The 13,011-nt window shown below is 39.9% G+C and overlaps 1 protein-coding gene across 2 annotated transcripts; it reads left to right on the top strand.

Moving 5' to 3' along the window:
• The first annotated feature begins 2,649 nt into the window (after positions 1–2,649).
• Positions 2,650–12,769, top strand: comta (catechol-O-methyltransferase a). 2 transcript variants are annotated; one of them, XM_023835882.2, is made up of 6 exons: positions 2,650–3,055; positions 9,427–9,598; positions 10,021–10,138; positions 11,576–11,769; positions 11,865–11,996; positions 12,106–12,769. In XM_023835882.2, the coding sequence occupies exons 2-6, from the start codon at positions 9,428–9,430 to the stop codon at positions 12,283–12,285; spliced, it is 795 nt and encodes a 264-aa protein (XP_023691650.1). In that variant the 5' UTR covers positions 2,650–3,055; position 9,427; the 3' UTR covers positions 12,286–12,769. The 2 variants fall into 2 exon arrangements, with proteins under 2 accessions (XP_023691650.1, XP_023691651.1); XM_023835883.2 differs by lacking the exon at positions 2,650–3,055 and adding an exon at positions 5,090–5,787.
• Positions 12,770–13,011: the final 242 nt, after the last annotated feature.

Genomic DNA, 13,011 nt, shown 5'->3' with positions numbered 1-13,011 from the left:
CCTGATACAGTCTTTGTGATGGGCAAGGGGGTTACATATTCACCATTAAATGAATCTCTGCAGGTAGAACTTGCTTCCTGATTGTAGTGGTGCTGATGCTGCTGCTGATACTGCTGTTTGCACATCTGCCTTGGTGCTTATGTAGGTTGCAAGAGCAAATATTGCTGTACACACAATGCTCTTCTATTAAATCTGCCTGTGACACTGTCCAGTGAGCAACCTGAGACTTTGTCTAATTTTGACACAATGCTATATACCAAATGTGTCTATGTAAAAGAGTGAGTAAACATTATTCCATGTCTTTATTTTCTATCTCTACACTTCAATCAATTAGTAAAGCGCATATTTATAAACATGCCACTGAGTGCTTTTACGTGATTTCTGAAAATTTTCAAAAAAAGAAAGTAAATAAAATAAAATAAAATAAGAAAGCTAAAATTTATTCCTACAGCTGCTCCTTCATAAAATGCAAACTACAGGATGTACAGATAACAAATGAAGCTGTATAAAAATCACATCATGATAGAAGACAGCAAGTGTGGGAAAGTGGTGATTGTGCAATATAAGGATCAGTGAATAAACCACAGGCCAATATGGACAACTGTGTCAGTACATCGCATGATACCAACAACTGGTTCCATTGTCTAAGTGCTGCTGCAGGCCAGCTGTCTTTAAACAGTTGATGACCTGTTAGCTCAGATTGCCCTGGGTGGGAGTCTGTTGAGAATGGAGAAGAAAACAGGCATTCATAATTAGCTACATTACTTATGGAGAATTAACCACATACAATACGGAATAAGCCCAGGTGAACATTCTCAAGGCACCATAATAAAAAGATGACAGAGAGAGCACAACCTTGAGGGCGACAACAGAGAGGCAACACCAGATAATACGGTTGATCATTTTTTATGTTACGGTAATAATATTGATTAATCAGCTTTCAATCTGTTCTAAGGATAAAATCCACCTTCCATTCAACACCTTAAAGTGTCAGAGAGATTAAAGAGGTTTTTCCTCTAGACTTAAATATAGAGCATGAGTAAGATTGTTTCAAGACTGGGCAGGCAAAATGGGTAAATAAGTAGGGGTTAAGTGTGTACAGAGGGATATCATTTTAAGACTCCAGGCGGCAGCAAGTTCCTCTTATTTACATGGGAGAGAAGTATTGTGTGATGACTATGGTAATCTTGCCCCTCCCTAAAACTATAACTTTAGAACAAGATTACATGGGGCGTAAAAGGGCTCAAAGAATGTAATCAGGGAAGAGTTCTTGGTATATAGGGGAGTGTGGACACCAGTCTGTTTGCGCCATTGAACTTGGGGTAGTGAGCCACACAGATCCAGGAGGGGGTATTTAGGCTTTTTAAATTTTGCTAAGCAGAAAGCGGGAGGTGAGGGCTGGGGACATGTCACCAGGGATCCTAGGTAAAATCCCCATTGTTTCCCCACAGAACAGTCACAGGATGTTACTTGGGGAAATAAATACAAAAGGTTAATGGCCCAATTCTATTTATTATTATTTATTATATGTATAACAATTTGTCAATTGCATGTCAGCAATAGTTGTTGTTAACTAATTAATCGTAAAATCTTGTGACGCTACGCTGATGGAGATCCTGTCCCAAACAATAGGGAGTGATCTTATCAGACCATAGGACAACACTGCAAACAACTATGGATGCATGCCTTCTCCATACACTAGCAGTTACGGAATATGACTAGATGAATGAACTCTTTAAAAATTATGCTAAATACCTGTTTGGACCCTACTGTTGAAAGCTGTTCAGTTACTGTCCTGTAGCAGAAAGTACAACCAGAGGCCACTAGTGGCCGCTGTTCTCAATGTTGAGGAGACTGCTGTGGATAAATATGTGAGATGTTTCAACAAGCTTCATTTGTAACCACACCATGTGTGCCTAGACAGCCCACCATTGTTCTGGGTACTTTGTTTCACATTATAGGACCAAAATGACTCATTCCTCACAAACAGCTAATGACAGAATGAGTAGGACTTGGCATGAGTCTGCGCTGAATATATCACCATACTGTATCAGTCACTGAAATATCTGTCGCTGATTCTGAATGGCTGCCTGCTGACAGCTAAACACTCAGCGGAATCTGTAGTTCAGATGAAATATACAAGACAAACAGTATTTGCGTGTTGAAGTGTAACACATTTATTCATCACCAGGACAAGAAACATGAAAAACCTGTTTATTTACAGCACAATAAGCTTGTCCTGTAACGACAGAAGTAAACAGATACCTATGAGGTTTAAATCCACCATATAAGGTTTGTTGTGTATATGTTGGTGTGTGAATACCCCATAATAGCCATATTGTGAGCTACTGGAGTCTCTGTGAGTGAAGCATGCATCGTTTCCCTTCAGTTGGAAACACATAGGAGTGAATTCTCACCACTACACTTGCACCTATGGTGCGATCTAGTATGATAATCAACATTAACATTTTTATATTGTATACATAAAATGCATGAATTATGTATAATAAAATAATATATGACGTAATATACACATTCACTGTGTGTACTGAAACAATTAATGGGAATGTGGAAAATTCATGTGTGAGCCTGCTGCCTTCGTGAACTGTACAAACCAGTTTGTGAATGCAGGACTGGAGCTGGGGGAGGGGTAACCAGGGAGAGAGGAAAAAGGATTATTGTACAATTGGCTAAAGGAGGATTGAAAACAACCGCGATTACTGGAGCTGTCGCCCTCTCTCCTGCATTTCTCCATACACGTGCGTGCATGTGCATCAGCTGTGGTGCCACTTCCCACTGCAGTTTCAATTCTGCTGGCGATGAAAACAAATAAGGGGTGAGAGAGGAAGGTGCAGTGGCGAGATCATAACATGGAGCAAGAGACAGCTGCAGTTCCTGTGAGAGTGTGTGAATGTGCGTGAGATTAAGTGAGAAAGAAAGGAAGCATTTGGGTGAGAGGAGACGAGGAGAGAGGAGGGAGACAGAGTGAGAGTGAGCAGGAAGAAGAAGAGGAGCGTTGCCACACTGCTTGGACAGGACACACCTGCTGCAAAATGTAAGACATCTGCACCCTGCCTTTAATGTCTCTTTCTCTCATTGTGAAAAGTCTCTTTGGCACAGTGATCTGAAGGTTTTGTTTCTGTGTGTGAGACATTTCTTTCTTGTGCAGATGTGAATGTTATGAGAGGAAAGTGTGGTTGTGCACTGGCTTGGTTATTTTCCGTCACAAATCAAGCTTTTCCACCTCCTTAGATTTTATGTGGATAGTGCCTATAAAATAAAAAAGGTAAATTCCCAAAAAATCTCATTGCACCTCATCAAAGATTTTGGTACCACTTTATAATAAGGCTCCCTTTTGCCACTTGTAAATGGTAGTAACTCATTAATAACAAAGAAAACTGTGTTATAAATTGTTTAAAATTGTCTATTGATAATTTTCAAAGTGTTACAACCTAATTAATAACCATTTTTTCAACCATTCATAAACTCTTTATATGGGTAGCCTTATTGTAAAGTGGCAGCGACATTTTTTATTAAAAAGCCTTTTAAACAAATGTACTGTTTAAATCATAAATTTGAACCAATAAACATAGTAATCATACTCATGGAAATCAGTAACAGAATGAATCTGATTTCTCTACAGTAGTAGGTAATACACTGGGGGTGTTTAAGGCTCTTCCATCTGTCACTCTTTTATTGTCTCCATATTATCAGATTTGCACCACACTCTGCATATGATAGAATCTTTATTGAAAGCCTGAAAACACTGCCCAGGCACCACCAATGCTCAGAATCTGTGCTGTGAATCTCTGTCTCTTTGATTAGAGGGTGTCCTGGTCCCCATAAAGCAGGGATGGGCAACTTTAGATTTCGGTCTGGCCATAAAATTTATAAACAGCTATGATAGGGCCAGTCAGCAATATTAAAGCTGTAATGCAACATTTTTACATTGTATTTATTTTGTAATGTAATATCTTTACAACTGAGCCCCACAGCTGTCTGGCATTAGGCTGAAGAACATCCTAAGTCAGTATAAAATAAAATAACACAGATACATAGCCAAACATAGGCCTGTATTAGTAAAAGTAAATCTGATATAAACAGAGAAAACTTAAAATGCACACAAGGGACAAAGAGTAAACGCAACGTGAACTATGCACAGTAAACAAGCCGTCTAAGTAGTTTTGGGCGGTATCTAATTTTGCTGCGATATTACCGTAATATGGCCTAATAAAGGGCCCTGGAGTGTCCAAACTTTAAGACAAAATTTGATGAATAAATACCCATGTGACGACTATTCAAATATACTATACTATATGGGTTAAAAATTAGGAAAAACTATTTTAATTTTTTGCGTGATTTTCAAGTTGAGCTCACCTTTAAAATTAAAGTGCCTTCAGTAACAAAAAAAAACATTTTTTTTAATAGCCAGTGAATCATCAGTAAATCAGTAGTAGATCAATTTTCTAAGGTACCGCACTTAAAATAAAATAATCCTTTCAGCTCTTTGAAAGGAACATATCAACTTATGAATAAAATTTTTAAAAAAATCCAGAAACATTCTCAATTAAAACTGTAAGTGAATGTGGATATTGACCTTGAAACTTGAACATGCCTTTGAAAACGTACACCTATAACATTTTAAGACATCTTTAGTGGCTCAAAACATTCAGAAACTTGCACTTAGAAATAAACATTCAATCAGTAGCACCAGTTGAGAGAAAGTTCACTAATGAGTGGGGTGAACCTGAGCTCTAGAAGGCAGTACACGCGTCATGTTTAGCGATTAACATTGCTACTTCATAAGCAGGGACCTGTATCACCAAGCAGTGGCCTGTACTATGAAGCAGGGTTACTGGCTTATCAGGCTTAGGCTACTTGTCGGATTTAAGGTACCACAGTGTAAATGGACTTCATATTCATTCACTTATATTTTGCCCAGACTACCTTAAATCCGACAAGTTGCCCTGATAACTGTGATAAACTAGTAACCCCGAATCGTAGTATAGGCCACTGGTGACAGGAATTCTTGCTTAGCCGGATAACTTGTCACATTTAAGGTAGTCTGGGCTAAATGTAAGTGAACGAAGATAAAGTCCGTTTAAACTGGAGCACCTTAAATCCGACAAGTTATCCAACCTAGCATGAAATCCTACTTCGTTGTACAGGTCCCAGGCCTAGTAGTGTTCCCTTTTGACTCGATCCTTGGCTCGGATTAAAAGCCGGTGCTGGGAGGATAGAACAGTTTATTTACTCGTTGGCCTCCGGAGAATCTCCTGTATGACTCTGCATGCATAGTTTCGTAATGTCTTTTCACATTACATTCTTTCATAACTTCAACAGTCTTTTGACAGATGAGACAAACAACTATTTCGTCTTTCGGTGGAAAAAAATTATTCTCACTGTTCTTGAAAGCGGTGGCTTTTTTTCTGAGATGTTAATGATACTCACTGACGTCTAGTGGAAAAGTAACATTCGGAAACTGCGTGTGATCGTTTACTGTCCGTTGCTTTCATTAATGAACACATTAGTTCCGCCTTGCTAAACTTTTTTTTATTGGCCGGGCAAAATATGATACAGTTAAAGAGACAATTGCCGGTCGTTTAAAATCCCTGCTCGGGCCGTATTTTGGACATCCACAAACAGTAGAAAACGGAAAGAAGCACTGTAAACAGACACGGATATTCCTTAACGATAATCGGAAAGCAGTCGGATTTGAAAAGAACGTACGGGATACTCGTTTCATTCGAATATTCGGCTCATCTTTCTTGTTCTGCAATTCTTCAGGTACCTGCTTCCTGATCCTCCTAGTGTTAAGGCAGCATGGTGTGCTAGAATTGTTTTCAAAGTGTTTTATTTTGCTAATTTTGAAACATACTTTTAATATTTGCAGAACGAGCTGGCTGCTATACAATGCGTTATAAGGGTGGAGAGGCCTACTGCCTCCAGTTGCCTAACCTTGTCCTATAGAACGAATGGTCGTAGTATGTTAACTTCTGCCCTGTGACATGTTTGTAATCCAACCTTGGTCCGAAATAAGACAATGGGATTTTATTTTCATGTGGCTACCCAGCGGTCTGGAAGTTTTCAGCGTGCTTACTTGTGCGATAGGACTTACTTGTTAATGTTGAAACTCTGAGGTGGAATTAAAGCCTTGAGGGCTGAGGGGGAAATGTGGAGCCCCTTAAGACGAAGGAATGTAAACTTGGAGTACTGTGTCTCTAGACTAGTCCAGGGTACCTGTGACTGAATTCCTGTCTAGAATCTCAATTCTAGGTTACAAGAACATCCAAGCTAATGGGAGATGGTTCAGGAGCAGCAGAAGCACTGCCGTTTGCAATGCAAAACACACATTCAGCAAATATTAAACCTAATGCAAGAGTGGCATAACTAATTTTTGATGCAGTCGCCTTGTGTGGACGAGCATGGCAATGTTAAACATTACAAACATATAAGTAGGCTATTTGTGTACAGTACTGTGTTGAGTAACTTATGTTATCTGTTGCTTCTTGTGTGACAGGACTACCGACTCTCAAGCTTTCTGACTCGCACTCACGCGAGAAATCTTGCAGCGAATCTATATTATTCTATTATAAACCGGTTTATAGCTACAATTGGCTACAACGAAGGCATTAGGGTAGTTTGCAAACCCTACAGATTTTTACAAGTTAATAAAACTGTTACACACATGTAAATGCGTGCACATGTGTATATGTGTGCAGTCATCTCGAATGGAAAATCTAACTTCAACCGAAGCTGGCCTTGCTGTCATAGCCAATGTTACATTCTATGGGTTTCTTACGTTACACTTTTTTCCTGATCTGCAGTTAGTGTAGAATAGACACGGGAACTTTTTAATGTGTTGTTAAGTATTGAAAATAGCAGTGAAACGCGGAGACACTGACGCCTCGCTTCACGGAAGTATCGATGCTCTAAAGCACTAGTAGCTCCGGCGGTGCGAAGCGTGTGGAGTTGAAGGGATCCCTCAACTTTCCTTTTCGGTCTTTCATTATCAGTTGCATAACAATCCGAAATTGGTCGCATTTCCTAATTGAGGACTAAGGACCATTTAACTAATTTAATGAACATTTCCTTGTTTTTCCTGGTGTTTTCCTCCCCTTTTGTATTCATGGAGAGGATATCGGGTCTGCTTTTTCGGCATTTTTTGGCATACTCGTGGAGAGAATATCGGGTCTGCTTATGTGGACATTTTAGTGTATTAATGGAGAGTGAATAGAGTGGCGGAGCATGTGTAAGTGAGGGGGTGGAGATTACTACGCGATGCCCGTTTTGTGAATTAATACAAGCAAAAGGGGAAAAGGAGCTCTTTTATCTGAGGATTTTAAATACGCATCTCATTAATGTAGCACAAAAGGTGCAATGAAAAGAAAGAGAGGATGCCTTTCATGAATAGTCATGTGGCATGCTTCATGTCAAATGGAACAGAAGGCTTTTAGATAGCATCTAGTCAGAATTTTCGAAATAAGAGTAACTGAGCATTGCATTATATAAACTTTGCAGAAGCTAGTTGGCTGCAATGAGGTGAACAGTAACCAGAAATGGCTAGTAATGGTCTGCATTCATTAGTGGAATTAGGAAGAATTAGCATTTTTCAAAGTAGGCCTACTTTCTGCTAAGGATACTTTTCAAGGAAATAATTTATTTTTCACTAATTTTATTGCACTCTCTCACTATTTTTGCCTGTCAGCCACACTTCTTTCTTTAACCAGTCAAATATATAGGGTTTCCACTCTTCCAGGATTTTCCCAGACCACCCTGGGTTTTGGTTGTCTGTCCTGGAAACAATGAATTTCATTTTGGAAGATGATGGACTATTTCTTTATCAAACAGACCTTTGGAATATGGTCACCATGTGCAGTATTTTTGGTCAATGACTGGGTGTCCAGGATTTTATGGGACTGAGGTGGCAACCTTACAAATATGTCATATAAGTTGTCATGGATAGAGAGTAAAGAGGTTCAGAAGTTCATACCAGGTAATAATGAATTAGATCTTTATTGTCACTATTACAGAAACGGTGAAAGACTGTTTAGCAGCATAAGTTAAAGTAATAAGAGAAATAAGAACAACACACAAAAAGAAACAGCCATCCTATTACAGTATGAGTGTCTGAGCACAATGTGTACAATATGTCAGTCCGAGGTAGTGTGTGTTTAATAACCTATCCTAAGCATAGAATTGCATATAAGACAGTCATGTGGGGGTGGGAGGATGGGCACATTTGACTGCCTGTGGGTAAAAGCTTTTGTTCAGTCTCTTTGTTCTTGCTCTGATTGACCTGTAGCGTCTGCCAGAGGGGAGGGGGGAGAAAAGGTAGTGTTCAGGGTGTTAGGAGTCTTTGATGATTAGATTTGGAGGAGTCCCGTCTCATGTAAAACTAAGAGTCAATAGACAAACAGTGGAATGCAAGATAATTAAGCCATCTGGCATGCAAATAAATAATTAATGTTGGGGGAAACAGAGGAGCATTCTCATTAACCTGTTGCTTGGGTTGTTAGAGGATATGCTTGATATTTTGGAACACTTACAGTGACATTCCTGGAGAATAGCACCTGCAGACTTAAATGAATTGTACCAGTACATATAATTTTCCAATTGCTTATGAAATGTAAGGCATTTGTGTGGCTGGTGTATCTCGGGTCATTCTTTAATGTGTACAATTTTTACTGCAAGTTGTTGCTGTAGTTGATCGTTGGCTGTTTTGCAGTAATGTTGCTTTTTTAATATAAAATGAACTACTATTTCACAGTTATACTGCAATTCCCAAGTTTCAAGTGGATTTTTGTAGTGTTACTTTTTTAATATAAATATTATTTTAAAGTACTATATCCATCTCTTCCTATAATCTTTTTTGCTCACTTATTGTATTTCCTAGATGGGTAATACATATAGTTTCGGCACCAGTGCACTGCAGCAGACACTTTCTTATTAGTTCAGTAACTCAAATTATTTGATGGATCTTTTTCAACTTTTTTTTTCCCAGACAAAAACATCATATGGCCACCCTTAGGTATCCTCTTCTTGAAGGTGAACATAAATGATTTTGCCAGACACATGTGAATTATTGTCAATATGCTGGCTCCAAGGTCAGATCTAAGAGTCAGTGAATTATGTACTGTTACTGATAATGAAACATTGTAATCCAGATTCTTTAATAGTAAGTTTTGATTGTGGAAAATGTGCATTGTGTATTAGAAACACCTATGTTTTTCTTTTCTGCCCTCATGACAGCTGTCAGAAAGCTACACCCATATGTTGAATTTGAAATGGGTTACCAGCGCATTGATGCTTTCAACAGCATGTTATGTAACTGAAGTCATGTGATGTAATCAAGCCCCTCAGCGCCTCTGCTCAGGCTGCCGTTGCTAAGCACCCTGAAATAACCTGCTTCCCTCTTCTGGTCAGCATGTGGCTGTACTTCCTGTCTCTGTGTGGAGGGGGTGCAGCTATCCTGTATGTGCTGTGTGGCTGGCTTATACCAGCAGCAGTGGAAGGCAGCCCCCGGCTAACTCTGCTGTGGCACGACTTCATTCTGGAACAGATCCTCAATGCCCTAACCTGGTCCACACGACCTCAGGTGACCCCCCCAATCCATCTTCATAATGTTTTGCTCTCCATAACCCTTGGCGCTACTCTAGACATGCCCACCTTTCCTGTTTTCATTGTACAATAACTCATTTCAGTAAAGTTTTTGCTGGGCCATGAAATTTCTACATGCTGCAGTATGTGGAGTAATCTTACAATCATCTACTATTTTGCAACAAAAAATGCCAGTGAAGCTGGAGCTAAAAGCAGAACATGTATTTTTAAAAAAGTATTGTGTATAAAACATCTCTTAAAATTGTAATACATACTTTTTAAAATGTTTCATCGTTAATATTTTTTGTCACAGCTTTCATATTTTCCCAGAATTCAATATCAATTTTTCATTTTATCATCTCAGTGACCTGAAAGCAGTTGTAGTGCAATCTCACTCTCAAAACTTGATTTCTTTTCTAGCGCCTCCTGAAGGCCGTTCAGAAAAAAGCTACTCGAGGGGACCCCCAGAGTGTCATCTCTGCGATTGACAACTTTTGCCGGCATAAAGAGTGGGCCATGAATGTGGGCGATGAGAAAGGTAATCGTAGCCCCTGTGTTTTTTCTCCTTTGCACACAGGATGGCCTCTCCCTCTTTTCTCTGTGTAAATCCTCTTTTTTTCCCCATTTGCTTGGCTTCTTAAATGCCGCTCCTCCCAGTCTGCTCTAAAGCAGCCTAGTCACATCGTGTTACTCTTTTCTGGATGTGAAGCGAAGGAATCCTCCTGCCCACGAGACCAATGCGGCCTTCGCATGAGAGCACAAACCCAACCGGTTGACCAATCAGAACACTCCTGCCGATTTTACCACTGCATCTTATGTTCGGCCCTCTGTTTTATGAATTTTTAAAACCTGCTTCTCATACAAGGTTTCTTAAGTCTCATGTATAATCTATTGAGAACACATATTATAGAAATTAAAAATTGCATATTACATATAAAAATTATGGCAATTCTGGACCACTACACATATGTCATCTTGATGCTACAATCATTAATATAATAGCCTGAAGAATTGTCAAAAGACATGTCAATTTTTCTGAAGAGTATTAGAAATTTAATACCAATGTATTTACCAAGTATAACTGTATCTAATCATGTTGTTTGCAAGGGATCAGCAATTTTGAATTTGGTCATAATATAGCCTTCATCATACAACATCACACTCTGTATATTAATCGTGCTCTGTGAAATCTGACACAACAAACGAGTGCCTGTGTGTGTGATGAGTCTAGCAACAGAATTACTGATAGTGTGCTTCTGATTTCATCAGGTCTGAGAGAAACATGATCAGAGACTCAGCAGATATGATAAAATGGCTGATTACTGTAAGATTAAGATTTTCCAACATTAAATATATAAAACACATGTTCACTGTCAGATATATTTCATTTATACATTTATTAACAATGGATTTCAAACTTGGTGAGGTAAACAAAGTATAATATTTTACACTCGTTAAAATGTTCTAAGTTGGGGGTAAAAAAAAAATTAAATTCACCTCCAGCTTCACCGGGGGATACCAAGGCGCTCCCAGGCCATCTGAGTGATGTAACCTGTCCAGCGTCTCCTAGATCTGCCCCGAGATTTCCTCCCACATGTCTGAGCTCTTATCCAGTTACCCCGCGGAGGAAGCTCCTGCTTGGCACTTGTATCCGTGATATCTTTCTTTTTGTCACAATCCAAAGCTCGTGAACACAGATGACAATAGGAACGTAGCTCGACCAGTAAATCAAACCTTTGCCTTCCGGTTGAGCTCTATCTTTACCCTGACAGAATGGTACAGCGTCCACTTTACTTCCGATGCTGCACCAATCCGTCTGTGGATCTCCTGCTCCCTTCTTCACTCACTTGTGGTCAAAACCCTGAGATACTTAAACTCCTCCAGAGGAAATCTGCTCTAGTTGAGGAAAAAACACTAGCAATAAGGAGACAGTTCTTCTATAAGCTCATGTGAAGTCATTACCGTGTGTGTGCAGGTGCCATCCTGGACTGTGTGGTCAGTGAGGTGAATCCCAGCACTGCTCTGGAACTCGGAACTTACTGTGGATACTCCACCGTCCGCATCGCTCGTCTGCTGCCCCCTGAAACCCGTCTCATCACCCTAGAGTTCAACCCTGATTATGCAGTTGTGGCCCGTCAGGTCATCGCATGGGCAGGCCTTCAGGATAAGGTTAGGGGGGTGGGGAAGGAACGTGGCTCAGTCACCAAGCTGTTATGTTGCAGAGGTGAAGCCTTAATACTGACGTGTTGTTTCTGGTGTTGCAGGTGGAGCTTGTGGTGGGGGCCTCAGGAGATCTGATCCCCCAGATGAAGCAACAATTTGGGGTCAAAGAGTTTGACTTTGTTTTCCTGGATCACTGGAAGGATAGATATCTTCTTGACATCAAACTATTAGAGGTACACAAAACTACCCATGTGTAAGAAAAATCTCTAACAGCAAAAAGCAAAATATGAAGAGCGCCGTAGAATTTGCTAATCCAGGGTGTGCATACTGGTCGTTCTCCAGGAATGTGGACTGCTTAGGAGAGGCACTGTGCTGCTGGCAGACAATGTCATCTGTCCTGGGACCCCAGAGTACCTGGAGTATGTGCGTACCAACCCTCGTTATGAGAGCCGTTACTTCAAATCCCACTTGGAATACACCAAGGTAGAAGACGGCTTGGAGAAGTCCATTTTCTTGGGTTAGGAAGCAAGATACTTGACCTTGTCCTGTACTGGTGTTTGAAAGACCTTGTTAGATCTGGTGGTTCACACCATATTAGTCTTGCCTAAAGTGCAAGAACAATAAAATGATGAATAAAAACTGCACAATAATGTGAAACTGCATTAGTTTTTACTAAATGTTCATAAAAAGTGTTAGTGAAAACAGAAATGTGTTCTTGTTCATTTTTGTGATGTTTTTTGAGGCAAAAGACAAGGTTAATGCACGTTAATTTATAGTACTTGCGATGCTTTTTTCTAAAACGATTGTTAAAACCTGGCTACAATTAAATTAGTACGATATACCATACAATGCAACATGATATTTTAGGGATTTCCACTGAACCTTCAAGACTGGGGGGTTCGAAGCTCACCGTATATAAGCTATGTTTGTGGTACTTGCATGTCCCCCTATGTTTGTGAGTTGACTCCTGCAGTTCAAAAACATTAAAGTGAATTAGTTGCCCTAAGTTGCCCATACTGTAACACTGTGTGTGTTTTGCGACAGACTGGAATTCCAGTCAGGGTTGTCCCCTTCTTTGTTCCCCATGTTGCCTGGGAACTGCTCCAAGCTCCCCCCCCCCCCCCATGACCCACTACAAACAATTGTCTTGATCCCCACTTGTTCGGGCTACACTACATACCACTGAGGCCTTATTTACAGTTGGACAGTTGGTTTTAAAATGAATCTTGAGTGAACAGATCACGAGCA

Source organism: Paramormyrops kingsleyae, chromosome 6 (genome assembly GCF_048594095.1).
Source record: "Paramormyrops kingsleyae isolate MSU_618 chromosome 6, PKINGS_0.4, whole genome shotgun sequence".
NCBI classification, from domain to species: domain Eukaryota; kingdom Metazoa; phylum Chordata; class Actinopteri; order Osteoglossiformes; family Mormyridae; genus Paramormyrops; species Paramormyrops kingsleyae.
Note: the sequence above shows the minus strand (reverse complement) of the source record. Positions and strands in the feature narration are given on the sequence as shown.

Excerpts from the sequence above, each read along its gene's own strand:
- comta (XM_023835882.2), top strand. The coding sequence starts at position 9,428 with ATGTGGCTGTACTTCCTGTCTCTGTGTGGAGGGGGTGCAGCTATCCTG. Across the intron at positions 9,599-10,020 it reads CCTGGTCCACACGACCTCAG|CGCCTCCTGAAGGCCGTTCA; the intron begins GTGACCCCCCCA and ends TTTCTTTTCTAG. Across the intron at positions 11,770-11,864 it reads GGGCAGGCCTTCAGGATAAG|GTGGAGCTTGTGGTGGGGGC; the intron begins GTTAGGGGGGTG and ends CTGGTGTTGCAG.